The sequence below is a fragment of the Neoarius graeffei genome, chromosome 27 (genome assembly GCF_027579695.1).
Source record: "Neoarius graeffei isolate fNeoGra1 chromosome 27, fNeoGra1.pri, whole genome shotgun sequence".
In the NCBI taxonomy this organism is placed as follows: domain Eukaryota; kingdom Metazoa; phylum Chordata; class Actinopteri; order Siluriformes; family Ariidae; genus Neoarius; species Neoarius graeffei.
The window spans coordinates 4,472,574-4,496,287 of record NC_083595.1 but is presented as its reverse complement, the minus strand read 5'-3'; the positions used below and the strand labels follow the sequence as shown (position 1 = coordinate 4,496,287).

General features: G+C 42.1%; 1 protein-coding gene across 2 annotated transcripts in view; it reads left to right on the top strand.

Moving 5' to 3' along the window:
• Positions 1–23,714, top strand: part of stat1a (signal transducer and activator of transcription 1a) — a 78,318-nt gene that overhangs the window by 43,166 nt on the left and 11,438 nt on the right. For both annotated transcript variants that reach the window (XM_060911513.1, XM_060911512.1), the window contains exons 3-22: positions 789–939; positions 1,566–1,661; positions 5,144–5,233; positions 5,735–5,813; positions 8,566–8,657; positions 8,878–9,029; positions 9,908–10,066; positions 11,117–11,209; positions 11,375–11,434; positions 11,758–11,781; positions 12,014–12,101; positions 12,208–12,249; positions 12,388–12,471; positions 20,113–20,211; positions 20,302–20,437; positions 20,526–20,581; positions 20,694–20,785; positions 21,065–21,204; positions 21,353–21,541; positions 23,551–23,623. In XM_060911513.1, the coding sequence (XP_060767496.1) occupies positions 789–939; positions 1,566–1,661; positions 5,144–5,233; positions 5,735–5,813; positions 8,566–8,657; positions 8,878–9,029; positions 9,908–10,066; positions 11,117–11,209; positions 11,375–11,434; positions 11,758–11,781; positions 12,014–12,101; positions 12,208–12,249; positions 12,388–12,471; positions 20,113–20,211; positions 20,302–20,437; positions 20,526–20,581; positions 20,694–20,785; positions 21,065–21,204; positions 21,353–21,541; positions 23,551–23,623 (1,995 nt within the window). The remainder of the gene's footprint in view (positions 1–788; positions 940–1,565; positions 1,662–5,143; positions 5,234–5,734; positions 5,814–8,565; positions 8,658–8,877; positions 9,030–9,907; positions 10,067–11,116; positions 11,210–11,374; positions 11,435–11,757; positions 11,782–12,013; positions 12,102–12,207; positions 12,250–12,387; positions 12,472–20,112; positions 20,212–20,301; positions 20,438–20,525; positions 20,582–20,693; positions 20,786–21,064; positions 21,205–21,352; positions 21,542–23,550; positions 23,624–23,714) is intronic.

Genomic DNA, 23,714 nt, shown 5'->3' with positions numbered 1-23,714 from the left:
ATATTCCTGAGCCCATTTTGTGATTTCCAATACAGAAGCATGCCTGTATGTGATGCAGTGCCGTCTAAGGGCCCGAAGATCACGGGCACCCAGTATGGTTTTCCAGCCTTGACTCTTACGCACAGAGATTCTTCCAGATTCTCTGAATCTTTTGATGATATTATGCACTGTAGATGATGATATGTTCAAACTCTTTGCAATTTTACACTGTCGAACTCCTGATATTGCTCCACTATTTGTCGGTGCAGAATTAGGGGGATTGGTGATCCTCTTCCCATCTTTACTTCTGAGAGCCGCTGCCACTCCAAGATGCTCTTTTTATACCCAGTCATGTTAATGACCTATTGCCAATTGACCTAATGAGTTGCAATTTGGTCCTCCAGCTGTTCCTTTTTTGTACCTTTAACTTTTCCAGCCTCTTATTGCCCCTGTCCCAACTTTTTTGAGATGTGTTGCTGTCATGAAATTTCAAACGAGCCAATATTTGGCATGAAATTTCAAAATGTCTCACTTTTGACATTTGATATGTTGTCTATGTTCTACTGTGAATACAATATCAGTTTTTGAGATTTGTAAATTATTGCATTCTGTTTTTATTTACAATTTGTACTTTGTCCCAACTTTTTTGGAATCGGGGTTGTAAAAAAAAAAAAAGCTGGACTGGCTTGGACAGGCCACAAAAAATGCAAGGAACCAGAAACACAGTGCAGTGAAGAAACATGAGACCAAAAGCAAAAAACATGAAGAAATCGCTTGATCACTTCTCGCTGCTGATTTTGCTCACGCAGGGAACATGTAGCTAACGTGGAGAATGAGTCGCTGGCCACAGTGAGATTCCATGACCTTTTGACCCAGCTGGACCACCAGCACAGCCGCTTCGCCATGGAGAAAGACTTCCTGAATCAGCACAACATCCGCAAGATCAAACGCAACCTGCAGGTCTGCAGCACACACTCGCATGCCTTACTTCCTCATTTGTCATACTGCAATTCTCTACGCACGCACAAATTCTTCTGAAATGTTTACAGGTTAATCATGTCTGTGTGCTAATAGATGTCTTGCTGATAATATGCAGCTCTACAACATTTTCTGATATTTAGCACATTAATTATTATTATTTTTTATAATCATTGGTGTTCAAGAGTTTGTGTTCCTCCAGGTGACCTTTTCAGCTCCTCAGATTCACAGGTCTTAGTATTTTCTTGCAGGACCTAAAAACCTAGCCTGGCAAGCCAGACTTAATGTGAATATTTTTGGCCGCTAGGCGGGTGGGTCTAGTTTACTAGGCTACTAAAAACCACTTTATACAAAGTTATATCAGGAGTCTTAAAACTGAAATGAAAATAGACCTCATTTTACATATTGAGAGTTTTTGGAGTTTTTTTTTTTTTTACTGCTGAAGTTTCTCACTACAAGTGCATATAATTATGAACATAATGTTCATAATTGTTTATTCTGTACTGTACATGTACAAGCTTTTTGTTGTGTTCAAACATTGCATGAGATGGTGGTTACCATCACAACACAATGATAAGATCAGTGTTTATCATTTCTGTTCGTTTTAGAATCTGTTTGGGGACAACCCCGTCTCAATGGCCATGATCATCAGCAAGAACCTGACTGAGGAGAGGAAGATTCTGGCAGCTGCCCAAATCTCTGAGGTAGGAAAGTCAACAAAAATGGAGACTGAAATTTTTGATTACTGCACTTTACCAGGACTGGGGGGGGGAAGGAAAAAAACAAACAAACAAAAAAAAAAAAACCACCAAGACCCCTCTTAATGTTCCATCAACACACCATGAATGGTATTTCTCCAGCAAGAGTTTATCACCCATCATGAATAAAATGACCAAAACAACATGTCAGTAACAGCTTGTGAGAAGTTTTAATCTATAGATCAGTCTCAGATTTAAAACAAGTGCTGCCAGACAAAACAAACCATGCCTGGTAGCACTTATGATGAAATAAGATAATGTGGGGGAAGAGGGGGAGGGGAAAAAAACAAACAAAACCACCCGGTCCCCTATGGGTCCATGTGGCTTATAAATAAAATAGTTCTGATTCCATGTCCATACAGTAAATATAGCATTTTTTTTCCACAGTCCGGTTTCCATCAAATCCTGCGCTCTGATTGGCTGGCGAGCTGGTCCGTATCCTACGATACGGACCCTGGATACGGACCTTTGGCGACTCGCTCGTTCACAGCAACAACAAACAGTAGCAATTTTTGTCAACATTTATTTTCACATTTCTCAGGAGAATAGCATTAATTTTACATCATGGATAGCGATAACAGTGTTCACAGCGAAAGCGAGTTTTACTCCCCTGAGGAAGAAGAAATAAAAGAAAACAGTTCAGGAGAAAGCTAAAAACCTCTAACTGTTGCTAACCCCGAGCAAAAACATGGCTGAATCCTGAATGACTCAGTTTTGTATAAATAGGGGACTACATAGGCGGCAAAATGTAGTGGGTTTTTTTCCTGCCATGGAAGTGCACTTGTATACCGAGGAGGAAGCCATTTGCATTACAGCCATGAATGAGGATTCAAAATGGCGGCCTGGCTCGGTTTTCTCTTTCGGGCTCTCTCGTTTTCTGTTAGAATTTGGTAAAGAAAAAAATATATATATACCAGCTTAAGGTCAGTCCGTATGGTGAAATACTGTGACCTCCGCCCAGAGGCCTCGGTCAGTACTTTCAAGACCTCAGTCACGGTATTTCACCATACGGACCTCCCAGCTGGTAAATAACACATATATTTACTCTATAAAAATGAAGCGTAATCCAAAAATGAACAATTTAAAAAAATCACAGAAGTAAAATATACCAAGTGCCTGTACTTTTATATTATTCTACTCTTACAGTTTTCAAAACTGAAACCTCTGAACCGAGGCTGACACACACACACACACACACACACACACACACACACACGCTGTCGCCATGACCCAAACTCTAATTTCCCAGAAAGGGCCCGGCGCTAGAGCTCAGCGGAACGCACTTTCCCTCTGTAATAAACATATCTAAAAGCAATTTCTTTAGTCCATTTATTTCAAATGGTGACCCGAATTGTATACACTTGCCGGTCATTTTAATAGGAACATGTGTACAGTGATGCTTGAAAGTTTGTGAACCCTTTAGAATTTTCTATATTTCTGCATAAATATGACCTAAACCATCATCAGATTTTCACACAAGTCTTAAAAGTAGATAAAGAGAACCCAGTTAAACAAATGAGACAAAAATATTATACTTGGTCATTTATTTATTGAGGAAAATGATCCAATATTACAGATCTGTGAGTGGCAAAAGTATGTGAACCTTTGCTTTCAGTATCTGGTGTGACCCCCTTGTGCAGCAATAACTGCAACTAAACATTTCCAGTAACTGTTGATCAGTCCTGCACACCGGCTTGGAGGAATTTTAGCCCGTTCCTCTGTACAGAACAGCTTCAACTCTGGGATGTTGGTGGGTTTCCTCACATGAACTGCTCGCTTCAGGTCCTTCCACAACATTTCCATTGGATTAAGGTCAGGACTTTGACTTGGCCATTCCAAAACATTCACATTATTCTTCTTTAACCATTCTTTGGTAGAACGACTTGTGTGGTTAGGGTCGTTGTCTTGCTACATGACCCACCTTCTCTTGAGATTCAGTTCATGGACAGATGTCCTGACATTTTCCTTGAGAATTCGCTGGTATAATTCAGAATTCATTGTTCCATCAATGATGGCAAGCTATCCTGGCCCAGATGCAGCAAAACAGGCCCAAACCATGATACTACCACCACCATGTTTCACAGATGGGATAAGGGTCTTATGCTGGAATGCAGTGTTTTCCTTTCTCCAAACATAACGCTTCTCATTTAAACCAAAAAGTTCTATTTTGGTCTCATCCGTCCACAAAACATTTTTCCAATAGCCTTCTGGCTTGTCCACGTGATCTTTAGCAAACTGCAGACGAGCAGCAATGTTCTTTTTGGAGAGCAGTGGCTTTCTCCTTGCAGCCCTGCCATGCACACCATTGTTGTTCAGTGTTCTCCTGATGGTGGACTCATGAACATTAGCCAATGTGAGAGAGGCCTTCAGTTGCTTAGAAGTTACCCTGGGGTCCTTTGTGACCTCGCCGACTATTACACGCCTTGCTCTTGGAGTGATCTTTGTTGGTCGACCACTCCTGGGGAGGGTAACAATGGTCTTGAATTTCCTCCATTTGTACACAATCTGTCTGTCTGTGGATTGGTGGAGTCCAAACTCTTTAGAGATGGTTTTGTAACCTTTTCCAGCCTGATGAGCATCAACAACGCTTTTTCTGAGGTCCTCAGAAATCTCCTTTGTTCGTGCCATGATTCACTTCCACAAACGTGTTGTGAAGATCAGACTTTGATAGATCCCTGTTCTTTAAATAAAACAGGGTGCCCACTCACACCTGATTGTCATCCCATTGATTGAAAACACCTGACTCTAATTTCACCTTCAAATTAACTGCTAATCCTAGAGGTTCACATACATTTGTCACTCACAGATATGTAATATTGGATCATTTTCCTCAATAAATAAATGACCAAGTATAATATTTTTGTCTCATTTGTTTAACTGGGTTCTCTTTATCTACTTTTAGGGCTTGTGTGAAAATCTGATGATGTTTTAGGTCATATTTAGGCAGAAATATAGAAAATTCTAAAGGGTTCACAAACTTTCAAGCGCCACTGTATGCACATGTGCAGTGCGTGATTACATTCTGACGGCACGATGACATCGTGGCTCGCGCCTCTATATGACACAGTAGACACAACGAAAACGATTTTGACCTTTCTGTTGACCTTGACCGGCTGACCCTCAAAATGTTGGAGGTTCTATTTGAGACCAACGCCCATCTATCCTGAAAGTTTCATGAAGATTGATCCAGCTGTTTTCCCGTAATATTGTTAACAGAAAAAAAAAGTCAAAGAAAGAAACCCGACCGAAAACAATACCTTGCCCCCTGGTGGACTCTGTCCCAGGCGAGGTAATAATACATTCTTCAATAATAAGGATCATCTGGGGGGGGGAAACAAAACAAACCCACAACAACATAGTGTCTGGACTTTGGTAGCTGGTCGTATGTGGATTTGTTGTATATAAATGTGTCGTCATGTTTGATGCAGAACTCAACACACAGTGCGCAGAGTGACATGATGATTGAGAAACAGAGAGAGCTGGACAGCAAGGTGAAGGACATCAAGACCAAAGTGCAGGTGAGGCTCAGGAACTCATCCCTCAACACCGACACCACCAAGAACACCAACCACCAACGGATCACACCACTTTTTTTTTTTCTCCCCATTAATGAGTATACATATTTTGTTAATCAGTTTTCTATAACTTTGATGGAAGGAGTCTCCACTCTCAGCACTTTGTAACCATCAGAGATAAAGCTGTAACTAAGTTTTCTGACTTCAGGAGAGATGAGGTTACACTTTTTGTAGTTTCATGGTAACATCATGAGTTGCCTTTCTTTTTTAAGAGAAGGTGAGGGAATGACGCGTGTGTGGTGTCCATCCCCCTTTCACCATTTTGTTGCACTGCCTGCACTTGCATATGTGATCATGATTGGCACTTACATTTTATGATGCAATAGCACTTGCCTGTTCCATCTTCATCACCACATCACGTGTTCCTAAAAAGTCTTTGAAAGTTGTATTACGCCTAAAGTTTATGGTGACTATAATAAACTTTTTTTTCGCCCTGTAAACCAGGAAACAGAGCAGAACATTAAGAACCTGGAGGATCTGCAGGATGAGCATGACTTCAAGAGCAAGACACTGCAGAATCATGGTATTTTCTTCTCAGAAACTTCTCAGAACATCTATTTTTAGGTTCATTTTACAAAAATATTTGTAAAAGGTGATACAAAATACAACCCCTTTAAAGTTTGGATGTAAACCTAAATTCTACTGCAGAATGAGAAAGGTTGGGTCAGTTTGATACACAGCAATTTAAGGGTGTATTCAGACCAGGATAGTTCGATAGTTCACGTGCTTTGGTCCGAACCAAATGGTTTTTTTTTTTTCATTTTGGTGCGGTTCGCTTTCACACTGTACATTTTAGTAAGCGGACCAAAATCTGTCAACAAAGCCACGCGCCCTGAGGTCGTTCAGCTATTGGTCAGAGACGACACGCACACAAAGCGTTAAGTTCAAAAGTAGTCATGGAGGCTTTCCGTGCTGTTATTCTTTTTAAATGTCATCAAAGCTATATGTTTTTTCCAGTTTTTACTGTTTTCACAATTGTGCGATTACTATGCTGTTGTACAAGTAATTTATCAACGACGACGACAAAGGGCAAGGCAGCTACGGAGGATAGCGCTGATGAGCGCACATCAAGTGACAGTTCTGGCTCTTCACGCAATAGATGAATTTCTTTTTTGCGTCGCTGGTACCGCCACTTTTTGAAAGAATGTCCCTGATTTTAATGTAGGTCTGACGGAGTTTCTTCACTTTTAGCCGACATTGTTCTGGGGAGCGCGTGAACCCCTTCTCCTTCATTTTCTCACTGAATACAGCAAACACGTCGGCATTTTTGTGTGTTCTCTCCAAAAGCTCAGATATGTGGACATCTGCCCATATATCCACAAGGGTACGCGTTTCTTCCTCGGCCCACGTTTGCCCCCTACTCATTTTTTGTACTCTGTAGTCTAGCCTACCACTGGTCTGAATGACTGAACGACTGTTGTAAGGTTCCCTTGACAACCGAAACAGTGTTTGCACTTTGCGGTAGAGTGTCAAGACTCCGTTTCCCATAATGCTCGACAAACGACGGAAGCTCCCGAGGTACAAAAAAGCAAAACTGTCAGATTAGGTCTGGTCTGCTTTCACACCTCCAAAAGATCCGCACCAGGGTTCCTTTGGTCCGGACCGAGTCCGACCTTGCAGCTCGGTCTCGGTCCTCTTGTTTGGTCCGGACCAGAGTTCGGTGGTTTGTATTCAGACCAACCCAAAAGGTCCGGACCAAGGGAAATTTGGTTCATTTGGTCCGGACCAAACAACGTAGGTGTGAATACGCCATAAAACACTCAAATATTTCCTATAACACCAAAACATTTAAAATAACCACTGCTACCGGTGGTGCAGCTAGTTGTGTAAGGGGGCAATTACTTTTGCAAAAGGAAACCGGGATGTTGGATAGCCTTGTTCATTAAATAAGTTAATTTTAAAGAGGTGCATTTAGTTGATGCCCCCTGACCCGACCCCCAGGTTAGGTCTCTAGCGATTAGGTGGGTTTAACATTTGTGAATGATTCCCACTGATGTTCACAAAGCTCCGCCCCCAGGATCCTTTGGTGGCCTCAAGAGTGTCTATAGAGGATGCGCAGTCACGTGACCTGTCCATGTTTACTCTGCCATATTGGACGGCTTCAGGATTGTTTACCTTGCGCGAGCGTAATGGATCCAGGGAGTAATCCCCAAGAAAATTTAGAAAATACCCCATCTACATCGCGCGATAACTTGTCTAAGTTTGTTCAGCATCTTGAAGGTGACGTGAGGCAGCGTTACGTGGAAAAGTGTTCCAGGTTGGGGATTGCAGATCCGTCCAACTTGCCGCAATCCTTGTTCAGGGAAATTCAGAGCTGCGATGCCGGCGATTTGCCCGATCTGGCCTACCACGACATTTACAATTTTCTCGTGAATCGTGTTACACTGGCAAAGCCCTCAAAGCTTACAAGAGCCTGGAAGCTTATAAATATTTTGTTGCGGGATGGGTATCCCAACTATACCTCTGGAAGGTTCCGAAGAAGAATGTCTACTTGATAGCCTCACGGGTAAGTGGCATTAAGACGTTTATCATAAAGAGACTATGCAGGATGTTTTATCGTAAGAATGTTTGAAATCTAAACTCAGTTCCAGATAATGACAGGGTTGTAAATATGTATGTTTTTGTCTGAAAAAAAATCAACTTAACAGATGTACTAGGAGTATTGAATTAGAAGATTACACCTACCTGATATGAAGTGTTCACTACAAATTCGGCTGGTAGAACTGGGGTACCAGTTTTCTCTTTGCACAGCGGACACCCATTTTGCGCGTCTCTCCGTGTCTGATCTATAAAATGACACGCCCTCCTTTTGGCCCTGTCTATTGGTACAACCAAATGCTGAACAAGATATAACCATTCTCGAAAGATCTACTCCCACACACTTGATAATTAGAACGGGTTCGTCCAAGTTCTATGCGCGGCCATGCCGTCCAAGATGGCAGATAAACAAATATCACGTGACGTCACGTGCACGCTCTCTATAAAATGATTGACAGGAGGTGCATCCAAACACACGCAGGCATTCTGGACTAGAAGTCCATACAAATTTTGCTAAGGTCATGGCTTAATACATTGCATTGTGGGTTTTTTTCCCTTTTCCATGGTCTTCATATCTTTCTGGTTATTTACACACACACACACACAAAAAAAAAAAACCTATTGCACCTTTAAAATGTAGAAATTTTTTTTGTTGGTGTGCTGCTGTAATGTATGCATGATTTTTCACAGTAATGTGGACAGGCTTTGAACGAGATTTTATTGTTTTGGTGTTTCAGAGGAGCTAAATGGAACGATATCAAGGGAAGAGCTGAATCGTGAGAAACTCTATCTCAAAGCGATGTTCATGAAACTCAACGATATGAGAGGGGTGAGAGTTTTTGAGGGGATGGTCTTGTGTTTCCATGGCTACATCCAGAATACTATCATGCTAAATAACCAAAAATAGTCCATCACATGCTGTAACTGTGGTGGGTTTGATATTGTTGTGTTATTGAATTTGGCTGTTGGCTATTCATCATGGTAACTGGGAATACTTTATCCAATTATCTAGCTCGTAACAGCTTGCTTTTGTGTGCGTGTGTGTATAGGGAGTGGTGGGTCAGCTATCAGAGGTGCTAAACCTGGTGGAGCAGCTAGAGTATGAGCTGATCACAGTGGAGCTGTCTGAATGGAAACGACGCCAGCAGATGTCATGCATTGGAGGACTCACCAACGTCTGCCTCGATCAGCTGCAGAACTGGTGAGACATTAAATGGACACCCCAGAGTCTGGTAGTTCGGTGGTGTTCTCGATACACACGAGTTGGATATTCCAATCACACCTGAGCCAGGCATTCCTAAATCATTCAACACAGGTATTCAACACACCTAAGCCAGGTATTATCAATTAGTCCCAACACACCTGAAACTTGAAATTGAGGTACTTGTGCATTCCCAAAGCACCAGAGCCAGATATACAGGTATTCATAACACACTTGCACCTGACAGTCATGTGTTCTGAACACACCTGAACCTGGTTTTCAGGTGCTTCTGAGCCAGGAATTCAAGTGTTCCCAGCGTACCTGTTCCAAAAGTTCCTGAGTCAGTTATCCAGGTGTTTCCAACACATCCAAACTAGGTATCTTGGCATTCCCAGTGTGCCTGAGCTTGACCTTCAGGTTGTCCAGATGTTTCCACCAGACTTGAGCTGTCTTCAAACAATGCACTTGAGCCAGATAATTGGATGTTCCCAAAGAGAACCGAGATTGACATTCAGGTGTACCAGGACAGATTTTTCAGGTGTTCCCAGTGCACCTGAACCAGGTATTCACATTCACATTGTTCAACTAACACACCCTTTGCAGTTGCAACTAGTCAAAACTTACCACTTAAGTCTCTGACATTTGTTTGTGCTACCAATTGTGCAACAACCTTTTTACTCGGTGTTAGAGGAAGTTACTCAGCTCCTTTAGAGGCAGTCTGGCTAGTTAACGAGAACACTCATTTCTGTGGATTGTCTAAATTAACAGGTGCACTTGAACATGTTAAAAGGCCAAAGTGTATGTATAAATGCTTAACAGGGCAATTCTTAATGCTAGTGTACTAAGGTCACTACATATCTGTCTTTGTTTGTGTGCAGGTTCACAGCGTTGGGCGAATGTCTACTGCAGGTTAATCAGCAGCTGAAGAAGCTGTTGGAGCTGGAGCAGAAGTATTCGTACCCCCAGGACCCCATCACCCTGAGCCGGGGCTCGCTGGAGGACCGTGCACTCGCACATCTTAAAACACTGATCATCAAGTGAGGCTCCACTGTCTATCAGTGTGTTCATCTATTCACGTGTATACACACTATAGCAATCATTCACTACCAGGGATGAGAATGAAAAATATTTAAAAAGTCTGAAAAAACCAGGGCGGGGCCCATGGCCCAGGGGGGCGGGGCCCAGGGGTTCCAGGGGCTAATGATTTTTGGCTCTTTTTTATTTATTTATTTTCTTTATTATTAGACAGGGAGATTATTATTAGACAGGGAGATTCTTGTGTAATCTGAGCTGAAGTGGGTTTTGTGCTTTGGTTTTTTGGGGCGCGCGTGCTCTCTCTGCCATGCCGATCCTGTAGGCTGCGCTGACTCAGCTGAAAACTCCGGTCCTCGAGAAAAGAGATAAAAGCCCGCCCACACTGAAAGCTGATTGGCTTATTTTGCTGAGTAACCCAATCAGGATGCTCTTTGTCTGGCATGCGCTACATGAACAAGCACACAGTCTCCCTCGCGCGCGCACATTCCAAGATGCGTGATGCAGACCTTAATGTTGCGCATGCACGCTCAAAAACGATCATTTTGGTCTGAAAAAGTCGGAAATCCGCCGATCGGCAGAAAATTCTCATCCCTGCACTACAATACTCCTTACTGGGGAATCCAGGTATCTGCAATGCACCAGAGTCAGGTATCCAGGTGACCCAATAAATTTTGAGGTGTTCCCCATGCACCTTAGTCAGGTATCCAGGTATTTCAGAAGCACCTCAGCCAGGTAGCCAAGTGTTCCCAATGCCCCCGTAATGAATATTACAGTGTTCCCAAAGCACCTGAGCCAGGTATTCATTCATTGGTCCCCAGAGCAACCAAGTCAGTTATCCTGATTTTCCCCAACACACCAAAGCCAGGTCTCCAGGTGTTTCTGAAGCCCCAAAGGTACAAGGTGTTTCCACCTCCAGGTTTTCTGGATACACTTGAACGAGGTATTCCCAAGACTCTTGGGCCAGGTACTGGATCTAGGTGTTCCTGGAGCACCTGAGCCAGTTACACAGGTGTTCCCAAAACACCTGAGCTATACGCGTGTGTGTGTTTCAGCTCCATGGTTGTGGAGAGACAGCCGTGCATGCCCACACAGCTGCAAAGACCACTGGTGCTGAAGACTGGCGTTCTGTTTACTCTCAAAGTCAGGTATAAACACACACACACACACACACACACACACACACACACACACACACACACACACACACACTTACACTCCAGGAACCTCTTTATAATCCAAAAACTATTTGAAAAGAATATAAAAGGTGTCTCCTCATGACCAGGTTGTAATGTTCCTCTGCTGTTTTCCAGATTACTGGTGAAACTTCCGGAATTTAACCACACAGTTCGAGTAAAAGTGCACTTGGATAAGTAAGCCCAATATTAAACTTATTATTTACATTCTGCCACAAAGTTGTGCACTAATTTGCAAATCACTGAGACATGTAGAACTGATAAATTAATAATTTAATAAATAATATAAACGGCTGAAAGCTAAACCTAGCGAGTTAATTTAGTAAGCAAAAGCTAATGATGTAGTATGCGAAAGGCTTGGAGTCTCAGACAAAGGGCTGTCAATCAAGCATGCTCATTAGAATATTAAGCCACACCCAGCAGGACAGCCTCAGATCAGTATGATCAGCTGTAGGTTTGAGCATTTTAGCACACAATTGTTTTCTGTTTTGTTTTCCCAGAGATGTGACGGAGAAGAGGAAAGGGTAAGAGCACACGTTTTGCAAAACCTTTTCTGTAGAATCTTCAACACTTTGATGTTTTTGTAAAATAAGGCTGTTTAAAAAGTTTTATATTATTGTCTGTGATTGTGTGTCATACCCAGGGCTGGTTTCTAACCTGTTTCCTGTTTGGCTGACTCAGTTTCCTGGGGGGGGGGAATTCTACAGACTTGTTGGTTGATTGATAGATATGTTGACATTCTGAATTTGTCTCCAGTTTCCGGAAATTCAATATCCTCGGGACGAGCATGAAGGTGATGAACATGGAGGAATCGATTGGGATGGCTGCTGAATTCCGACACCTGGTAAAGAATTAAATACTACACTCAGTATTTATCTCAATTACAGTACTTAAAAATCACCAGTATTTATTAATGTGTGAGTGTTGGGTTTTTTTTTCAACTCAAACAGCAACTGAAGGAACAGAAGGTAGCGGGAAACAGAACAAACGAGGTAACGGTTCACATCAGTGTCATCATTTCTCAGGCCCTCTTTCACTCAACTCAGACTTGAAACGAAAACTAGCCACACATGCTGTAAGGCATTGTTTTTGTGTGTGTGTGTGTGTGTGTGTGTGTGTGTGTGTGTCAGGGTCCACTGATCGTCACTGAGGAGCTCCACTCTTTCACATTTGAGGCAGAGCTCTGCTGGTCAGGACTAGTCATCAGCTTTGAGGTGAGGAATAAAGTTCATAGAAAAATACTTGTATATTATATCGACGAGCGTTTTAGTGGGAAATCCACCACTCGTATTTTTCATCCGAGCTCCATCGAGGACATGGAGAACCAAAACCGTGACATAAATCTCTACAGGTCACTTATGAGGAAATCGATGAGTTGTTTTGATAAATTTGGGGACTTTGTTTGTGAATGTTGGCTTGAAGATATGAAGTTTATCTTCTCGTGTTGAAAAACCTCGCATTTTTCATATGAAATACATCACGGATCTTAGGGACATATTTAAATAATATTGGCTGGCATTGAGTGGTATATCAGATATATTCCATTCAGCTAGCATGATACTGAACAAGTCGAAGATGAGTGAATGGAATATATCTGATAGACTATGGAAAAAAAAGCCAGCCAATATTATTTGTTTGTTTGTTTTCGTTTATTGCCAGTTAAGCAGCTGTGGCTATTTCATGGCAAATACAGGTAATAAATTTAACTTAACATAGTCAAAACCAACAATCAAATAAATAAATACATTAAATAAGTTTGTTCACATCAATACACTTTAAAAAAGTTTAAAACCTTTAAAGGTGGGACCTTATTAAAAATATCAAATACAGTGTATTCTTTAAAAAAATTCTGTCTTTTTACTCTAAGGGCAGAGCAAGATAAAATATGCTTAATTGATAAGAGACTACCACAAAGATCACAAAGGGGAGGTTCACCTCCAGTTAATAAAAAAACCATAGGTGAGTCTAGAATGTCCAATTCTACACCTTGTGTACACAACTTGATCATGTCTGCATGAAAATGACTGGGTTATCACTTGTTTCACTGTATTACATACGTCATGCAGCTTATTTCCAGCACATTCATCCCATTTGGCTTGCCATATATCACTTATGTAAGAACAAAGCACAGGTTTAATGTCAGAGACAGGGATTTGGCATTGAGAAATGTCTGTCTTCATTCAGGGCTCCTTTAGCAGCACTGTCTGCCTTTTCATTACCACTCAGGCCCACGTGACCAGGGACCCAGCAAAAAATAATGTCCATGTTAAGTTTACAACCCCGATTCCAAAAAAGTTGGGACAAAGTACAGATTGTAAATAAAAACGGAATGCAATGATGTGGAAGTTTCAAAATTCCATATTTTATTCAGACTAGAACATAGATGACATATCAAATGTTTAAACTGAGAAAATGTATCATTTAAAGAGAAAAATTAGGTGATTTTAAATTTCATGACAACAACACATCTCAAAAAAGTTGGGACAAGGCCATGTTTCCCACTGTGAGACATCCCCTTTTCTCTTTACAACAGTCTGTAAACGTCTGGGGACTGAGGAGACAAGTTGCTCAAGTTTAGGGATAGGAATGTTAACCCATTCTTGTCTAATGTAGGATTCTAGTTGCTCAACTGTCTTAGGTCTTTTTTGTCGTATCTTCTGTTTTATGATGCGCCAAATGTTTTCTATGGGTGAAAGATCTGGACTGCAGGCTGGCCAGTTCAGTACCCGGACCCTTCTTCTACGCAGCCATGATGCTGTAATTGATGCAGTATGTGGTTTGGCATTGTCATGTTGGAAAATGCAAGGTCTTCCCTGAAAGAGACGTCGTCTGGATGGGAGCATATGTTGCTCTAGAACCTGGATATACCTTTCAGCATTGATGGTGTCTTTCCAGATGTGTAAGCTGCCCATGCCACACGCACTAATGCAACCCCATACCATCAGAGATGCAGGCTTCTGAACTGAGCGCCGATAACAACTCGGGTCGTCCTTCTCCTCTTTAGTCCGAATGACACGGCGTCCCTGATTTCCATAAAGAACTTCAAATTTTGATTCGTCTGACCACAGAACAGTTTTCCACTTTGCCACAGTCCATTTTAAATGAGCCTTGGCCCAGAGAAGACGTCTGCGCTTCTGGATCATGTTTAGATACGGCTTCTTCTTTGAACTATAGAGTTTTAGCTGGCAACGGCGGATGGCACGGTGAATTGTGTTCACAGATAATGTTCTCTGGAAATATTCCTGAGCCCATTTTGTGATTTCCAATACAGAAGCATGCCTGTATGTGATGCAGTGGCGTCTAAGGGCCCGAAGATCACGGGCACCCAGTATGGTTTTCCGGCCTTGACCCTCACGCACAGAGATTCTTCCAGATTCTCTGAATCTTTTGATGATATTATGCACTGTAGATGACGATATGTTCAAACTCTTTGCAATTTTACACTGTCGAACTCCTTTCTGATATTGCTCCACTATTTGTCGGTGCAGAATTAGGGGGATTGGTGATCCTCTTCCCATCTTTACTTCTGAGAGCCGCTGCCACTCCAAGATGCTCTTTTTATACCCAGTCATGTTAATGACCTATTGCCAATTGACCTAATGAGTTGCAATTTGGTCCTCCAGCTGTTCCTTTTTTGTACCTTTAACTTTTCCAGCCTCTTATTGCCCCTGTCCCAACTTTTTTGAGATGTGTTGCTGTCATGAAATTTCAAATGAGCCAATATTTGGCATGAAATTTCAAAATGTCTCACTTTCGACATTTGATATGTTGTCTATGTTCTATTGTGAATACAATATCAGTTTTTGAGATTTGTAAATTATTGCATTCTGTTTTTATTTACAATTTGTACTTTGAACTTTTTTGGAATCGGGGTTGTAGTTAGTTGATCCACTTTTTCAAGTATTTTGGTAATCAGGGGGTGATCAGTCTTTAAAAACTCCAATGCCTGAAGGCATGACCTAGAGTCTGTGCAAATTAAAGATTTTTGTTGATTGGACTCTATGTATTCAAGGCCCAAGAGCAAGGCTTGGGCTTCGGCTGTAAAAATAGAGCACAGGTTTGGGATGTGTATTCCACGCTGGTTAGAAGCGACTACCATTGCTGACGACACACAAGTATCCAGCCAATATTATTATTATTATTATTCATACACACTCTCTTCATATCAGCATACTCTCATATCAGCATACTCACCTTACAGCCAGTGTAGTGTTCAGCAGTAGTGTTAGTGAAGGCCAACGCTCGTGCAGTCAAGCCAGTGCTATCCAGAACCAGATGGTTTCCTTCTCGGTATACAAGTGCACTTCCATGGCAGGAAAAAAAAAAAAAAAAACTACGTTTTGCCGCCTATGTAGTCCCCTATTTATACAAAACTGAGTCATTCAGGATTCAGCCATGTTTTTACTCGGCGTTAGCAACAGTTAGAGGTTTTTAGCTTTCTCCTGAAATGTTTTCTTTTATTTCTTCTTCCTCAGGGTAGTAAAACTCGCTTTCGCTGTGAACACTGTCGTTACCGCTATCCATGCTGTAAAATTAATGCTATTCTCCTGAGAAATGCTGGCAAACATTTATAAGATTTTTGATAATCTTATAAATAAGAAGTCTTATAAAAAAAAAGATAAATGTTGACAAAAAAAAAATGCTACTATGTTTGTTGTTGTTGTGAACGAGTGAGTCGCCAGAGGGCCATAACCGGGGTCCGTAACTGGGGTCCATATTGTAGGATATAGACCCGCTCGCCAGCCAATCAGAGCGCAGGATTTGATGGAAACCGGACCGTGAAAAAAAAATTATTCCCGATATTTCACTCTAACGACGTCACTCCCAGTGTTTTCTCGCTGACTAGACGCGCGTTGTCAAAATGGCGAACTGTTTCAAAATTAAAATTGTTTTCATTAACTTGCATCATTTTTTGTAGATGTGTCCATATAATATAAAGAACGTTACACGGTGGTACGAAGATATGAAGTTTATCTTCTCGTGTTGAAAACATTTTCACTCGTTTTCTTCACTCACTCATGAATACGTTCACCACTTGAAAACAAACTTCATATCTTTGCGCAACCGTGTAATATCCTCCATTTATAAAATATCTTAGGGAAGGACATTTTTGTTTCGTCCAAACTTTATAGTTTTATTTGATGGCTTCTGTGTTATTGAGTCAGGACAAAACATTCCATTCCAAAAATTTGTTTTCCAGCACAAAATGAAAAGTTACAGAAAAATGTTTGTCAGTAAAAACAGCAGCGTATTCCATAAGAGCGCACTTTTCAGATTAAAAAAGAAAACATGATGAAGGCTGCTGGGTTTTGGTGTAAAATGAAGAAGTGAGTGTGACAGTCTTTCGCTACGTTCACACTGCAAGGCTTAATGCTCAGTTCCGATTGTTTTGTGAAATCCGATTTTTTTGTGAGGTCGTTCACATTAACAAATATATGCGACTTGTATGTGATCCTCAGTATGAACGAAAAGCGACCTAAAAGTGTTCCGCATGCGCATTGCAGGATACGACGACGTCACACGCAGTGAGCATGGCCAGTGTTTACGGAAGTAAAACCGCCCGGTTGCGGTATGACCCATCCAATCTAGCTTGAATAGCTGCATCCCCCCAAATGGAAATCAGCTCCCTAACCTCTGCGTCCTTCCATTGAGAAGATTCAGAACCTTCACAGCCCGAAGCGTCCCTCGCATTGATGTCATGCGCAGGGGCGCAGATACGTTTTTTGAACTGGGGGGGGACAAAGCTGCCAGCAAACCAACCCCGATATGCCTGTCAAACTTTTTGTTAGTAACCATAGCAACCAAGCTCGAACTTGCAACCTGCGCAGTCTGCGCAGCTCAACCAACCGAATATCAGTCTTTGTTTTATGTGAGTTGTTGCAACTATGTATGTACTGCTGTGCACCTCAATAAACCGAATGGTAATTAGTCTTTTGATTTTTCCGTGAGGTTTGCCTTATGCAAAGAAAGACAGCATAGACATTTTTTCCTCCCTATAAGTGGGGGGGACCGAGCGAGGTGAATTTAAATCTGGGTGGGACGAGTCCCACCCTCTATCTGCGCCCGTGATTATGCGCCATGTTGTTGTAACTTTTTTTTGAGAGACCCGCCGCCTACTTCAGCGCAGAATAGTGACGTTTGTGGCTTGTTGATGACGTGTAAGTTGGATGAATGCGACCTGGCGGTTCAGACTGAAGTCGCATATGAAAAGAGCGGATAGGAATCGGAATTAGGACCACATATCCAAACGGCCTGGGTCGGATTTGAAAAAATCGGATCTGTGTCGTTCATATTGTCAATAAAAGATCGGATACAGGTCACATATGGGCGAAAAGATCAGATTTGAGTCACTTCAGCCTGCAGTGTGAACGTAGCCAAAGTGTGCAGAAGAACTGGGGCTGGTTCTGGAGGATGCTCAGGAAAACCTACACATCATTTCCGCATAAAACTGAACACACTGGACCTCAGACTGGTATTATTTATTTATTTTTTTAAGCAAAGGAGTTGTCGCACCAATTATTGACTTTTTATTGAATCATTTATAACTGCTTACTTTATATTACTGATATTTATTATGAATTTTTATTATATTTGGAACAAAAATACTTATGTAATATTGAGTTTAATGCTCAGCTTTTATTACTGACAACAAAAACAGTGGAATGTGAAAGACATAAGAGCACTGGGATTGTGTTTAAATTGCAATTTTAACTTTTAAACAAAAAGTTATGTTTATTAAAGATTGTTCGCTGCTACAGGTTTTTAGCGAGAAGCTAACCATAGGAGTTTGTCTGAGGTAAATTTATTTACAAATAAATAAAGTGATATTCTCATTTTAGTTCCACACTACAGAGGACGTGTGAACTTTTATCACCAAAATTTACTCTTTTTTTTTTTTTCCCCTGAGGCAATTTTCACAGTGGGGCATTTTCCCCTCTTCATAACCTGAAGCTAGCAGGCTAACGACTCCACGCCTGCCGTCGCTCGGGCACGAGTCGGATCTTTGAATCGGTTCTTTTAATTGAACATTAATAGCCAACTCGTACACAGGAACCACTTTTATCTTCTCTAGTCTTTATTTTTGTAAATTTAAGTGATGCTGTTACTCTCGCGTTGTGATTTCATCAAAATGCCTGTGTGGAAACCTTTTCCACATGTAAGCAGTTTGTTAGTTTGAATTAATTCAGGTTCATGTTGTTTTCGTTAATTGAATCAAATAAAACTTACGTTGTTTCATCGGTCCAAACAGCGCATGCGCGTCCGCTGTGACCGAACCGTGTCACTTGGTTCCTGCGCAACATTATTTATTCGAAAACTCGGTTCCGACGATCAGAACGATCTCACACTAGACCTTTTGGAGCCAATAGAGTCGACTCCCTTTAATGAGCCGAACCAAGAAATTGAATCATCGCTGCTGCTTCTTCGGTTCTCACCCTCTCCCTTTGCAGTAAAAAAGCGCACACTGCCACCCGGTGGACAGATAAAGAAACGTCACTGCTACTGTCTCATCTCATTTCTCATCTCATTATCTGTAGCCGCTTTATCCTTCTACAGGGTCGCAGGCAAGCTGGATCCTATCCCAGCTGACTACGGGTGAAAGGCGGGGTTCACCCTGGACAAGTCGCCAGGTCATCACAGGGCTGACACATAGACACAGACAACCATTCACACTCACATTCACACCTACGGTCAATTTAGAGTCACCAGTTAACCTAACCTGCATGTCTTTGGACTGTGGGGGAAACCGGAGCACCCGGAGGAAACCCACGCAGACACGGGGAGAACATGCAAACTCCACACAGAAAGGCCCTCGCCGGCCACGGGGCTCGAACCCAGGACCTTCTTGCTGTGAGGCGACAGCGCTAACCACTACACCACCGCGCCGCCCCACTGCTACTGTATTAATAAAAAAAAAAAATCTATATTGACTCAATTATAAAAAAAAAGCAAACAGTTTTTAATATTGATTAGTAGTTTTAGCTTTATTGGGATATTTACAGACCTTAGAAGTACTACAATAATTTTACTTCCATCTGGATTTCCTAATCCACACCAGTTCTTTAAAAAACAAAAAAAACTTCAGCCCAGAATATGTGGTTGTCTATTAAAAAAAAAAAAAAAAAACAACCACACATTCTGGGCTTTTTTTAGGCCTCCACCACCGTAAGGTGCAGGAGGCATTATGTTTTCGGGTTGTCCGTCCGTCCCGAAACCTTCCGTCCGTGTGTGCGTCCGTCCCGAAACCTTGTGAACGCGATATCTCAAAGGCTAATGAAAGGAATTTCAAACTTTAACCATTTGTGCGCTTTCGGATAAACATGAACTGATTAGATTTTGAGATCAAAAGGTCTAAGGCCAAGGTTACTGTGAGGTCAAATGTCTGTCCGAAAACCTTGTGAACACAGTATCTCCAAGGCTAATACAAGTAATTTCACCAAACTTTCACCATTTGTGCATTTGGGGATAAGGATAAACTGATTAGATTTTGAGATCAAAAGGTCTAAGGCCAAGGTCACTGTGAGGTCAAATGTCTGTCCGAAAACCTTGTGAACACAATATCTCCAAGGCTAATACAAGTAATTTCACCAGGTCATGATTACTCAAATGTCCATCCCCAAATCACAACTTACTAAGGCGTGTAGTCTACCAGGCGGAGGCGTCCCCATCGACGCTGTTGGCGTCGAGTTCTATCTAGTTGTTTGTTTGTTTTAAATAAAGGACTCAGAGGTGGACAAACCATTTTATTAGATTTTTTTTTTGCATCATTGTGGTTTTTATTATTATGCTACAATACTAATTTTTGTATAGATAAATTCATGGCTCAGTCATGTGATCATGTGATTCTCTGATGTTAGACATCATCTCTGCCTATTGTGGTGATCTCCAATGTTAGCCAGCTGCCATGTGGTTGGGCCTCTATCATGTGGTACAACATGTTGACCTCTGACCCCAAGGTAGGCCACACCTCCACTATTCTTCCTCTGTGTTAAGCTGAACGTTCTGAGTTTTGTAAATCCTTTCAAACATCTATTCTTTTCTTTCAGAACCTGTCGTTCTTCGTGAACCCGCCCTCGGTGAATTGGGGGCAGCTGTCCGAGGTGCTGAGTTGGCAGTTCTCCTCCATCACCAAGCGTGGCCTGAACGCTGAGCAGCTGAGCATGCTGGGACACAAACTGCTGGGTGAGTACAGAATACGACAAACAGACCGAGACTCTTCCCTGTCGTGCTCAGTAAGATGATCCAGTACGTCTCTGTTTCAAACCCACAGGTTCAAAAGCAGCCAAAGATCCTGAGGCTCAGATTCCCTGGAATAAATTCTGTAAGGTACGAACAGTAAACGCATGCATGCGCGCACACTTTTTTTTATATGGTTTATATGATTTCAGATCGATATGATGTTCTTTTTTTTAGTGAATAACAATAATTGTTCCTGCAGGGAGGCAGTGAAAAGAACTTCACCTTCTGGCTGTGGATCGAGGGAATCCTGGACCTGATCAAGAGACACCTCCTGTGCCTGTGGGACGATGGGTAAAATGGGAATAATCCTCCTCATTACTGCGACACATCTGTCACCCATCAGTTTATCATGGCTTTAAGTTTTAAAGGAATAAAATGCACGATTGCATGTGGATCTCTTCTTACTGATTTAATTTTGTCACGTATCCTGAGATTTAAGGTGTGAAGTCCGCATCAATTCTGCCCATTAACACTTTTTTGTCTTTTCTCTGTCCTTACATGGACTTAATTTCCTGTTCTCATTTATCTGCGCGTTTTAGCTCGACTGTGGTCTTGCTCTTTCTGTAACAGATGCATTATGGGATTTGTGACAAAGGAGCGCACCAAGGCCCTGCTCAGCGATAAGGCTCCTGGAACTTTCCTGCTGCGCTTCAGTGAGAGTAACCGAGAAGGAGCCATTACCTTCAGCTGGGTTGAGCACACCCCCATCGGTGAGATGTGAAATAAAAATTAAAAAATAAATAAATTCTATATAAAAAGTGTGTGTATATGTAGTGAGAGAGAGAGGAGGAGTGCGTATATACCTTGATTCTGAACTGTATTCGCTCGTTATAAGCCATAATGGAAATGTGTGTGTAGGTGAGCCACAGGTGCGCTCGGTTGAGCCCTACACTAAGAGGGAGCTCTCGGCTGTCTCTCTGGCGGACATCCTCAGAAATTACAGAGTGATGGCTGCTGAAAACGTCCCTGAGGACCCCCTGCGCTTCCTGTATCCAAGCACACCCAAAGACGACGCCTTCTGCAAATATTACTCCAAACCTGCGGACAGTGAGTACACTACTAGACTCACGCAGGCCTTCCATCTGCTCTGCACTGCCCAGTGTTCACAGGAATACTTCTTACTGGGTTATTTTAATACGGTTTCCATATAGCAGGGTCATAAAATTGATATTTATCAGTATTTTATATAAAAATCAAATATACCCTGCACTGAGAGGCCCTAGTTGAAATGATGGATTCTCTGAGGTGACTGGTACAGTGTTGTTTTCTTCGGGGCGCAGCTCCGGTGCTTCTCAGTGTATGGTATATTAGATTTATATCCCTCATCAAAAAATTCCAAACTAAAAGCGTTAAGATCGAATCTCGGCATAAACTCACTGGAGGCAGCCGTGTTTGTTGTTTATGTCAGAGCGACCTTCGACCTGCACATGTGCAGTGTACCATGCTGTCGCCTGCCTCGCTAGGTACACACACAGGAACGCTCACGGAGCCACGGCTGTGACTCGAGTCGGCCAAACAGATTAAAATTGTGACGTCAGTTCTAGGGATGATAACCGATGACCGTTTGACCGATGGTTGGCCGAGTCAACGTCAGCCAGTTAATTTTTTTTGGTTGTCGGTTAAACTAGAGACAATTCCCCTGTGGGAAATTGTGAGAGTGATGCAGTGCGCGTAGCAGTCACTATAGCAGGAGCTGCACTGAACTGTGTGAATGTGTCTCTCTGAGAAGGAGCAGCCCCTCCCTCGTGTGTGTGTGTGTGTGAGAGCAGCCCCTCCCTCGTGTGTGTGAGAGAGGGAGCAGCCCCTCCCTCATGTGTGTGTGAGCAGCCCCTCCCTCGTGTGTGTGTGTGAGAGAGCGAGCAGCCCCTCTCCCATCCGCGCGCTGCGAGCAGAGACACAGTGTGAAATTTGTTTTTTAAGAGTGTTTTTTAATTTTTAAGAGTGTTTAATTTTTTTTAAGTTTTAATTCTGTATTAAAATTACTAAACAAGCAAACGCCGCCACAGTCCACGAAACACAGGAAGCACGAGAAGAAAACAGCAAATCAGAAAGCCGCGCAGACCTGCACACCTTCCACGAAAATGTGAGCAGCCCTCCGACCCACTGCCCCCCCACACCTCACGGACCGTGACGGCACCTGCCCACTTAGTAATTTTAATACAGAATTTACTCTGATGAAATTATTCAGACACTCCAACGGCCCCCCCCCCAAAAAAAAATCGGATCTGCACGATTCAGCCGTGAAAAAGGCGGCATCCGCCAAAAGGCGCACTGTTTGCATCCCTGTTTAAACTCATAGGTTAACCGACTTTAACCGGCTAATGAGGCTCGGTGGTCGGTCAAGATTTTTTTTTAGTTTTCGCCATCCCTATTCAGTTCATGGTATATCCAGGATACACCATGAGTGAGTCACACTGTATCCTTTTTTTTTTAAATTTTTAGCTTTTTTTTGTGGTATATCAGATGTATTCCATTCCGCTAGCATGATATTGAATGAACGAGTTGAAGACGAGTAGCTGAATGGAATAGATCTGATAGACCATGAAAAAAGCCAGCCAATATTAATTATTATTATAATAAATTCCTTTCGGGTGTTCAACACGACTTTCTGTTTCAAAATTCTCTCAAAATTTTACGTATTTAATGACGCAAACCTGGCGGCCATGTTTATTTACAAATTGTCACAGTCGCTCGCTAGTGTGGAAGTTTTACATCTCCGACGTGTGATGTCATGTTGTCTTGACAACCGTGCAATATCATAAACCATATTCAACACTCATTCTCCATTGGGTAGAGTGACGTAATACACGTAGGATAAGCGATATGCTAACAATATTGCATGCTATCAAACTGAATGAATGAAACCCGCTAGAAGGGAATAGAACACGCGTTTTTATTCCATCGAAAACAATAAATGGTCTTGCGATACACTTTTGATGCACTAAATATTTAAAATTGTGAAGCTTTTTTTTTTTTAAATTAGAGATTTCTTTCTTCTCTGGTAAGACCTTTCCACAAATTACATGACTGTACTAAATTCTGCTCTTTGTGTGTAGAACATGAACCGATGGACGTGGATAAGAAGTCGGACGATTACATCAGAACCACGCTCATCTCCGTCTCCGAAATGTGAGTCACGTCCGTTATTCACACACATTACACATCTGCCCCTCCGCGTCACCACCATGTTACACACACTGGAGTTTCACTCATGTTCATG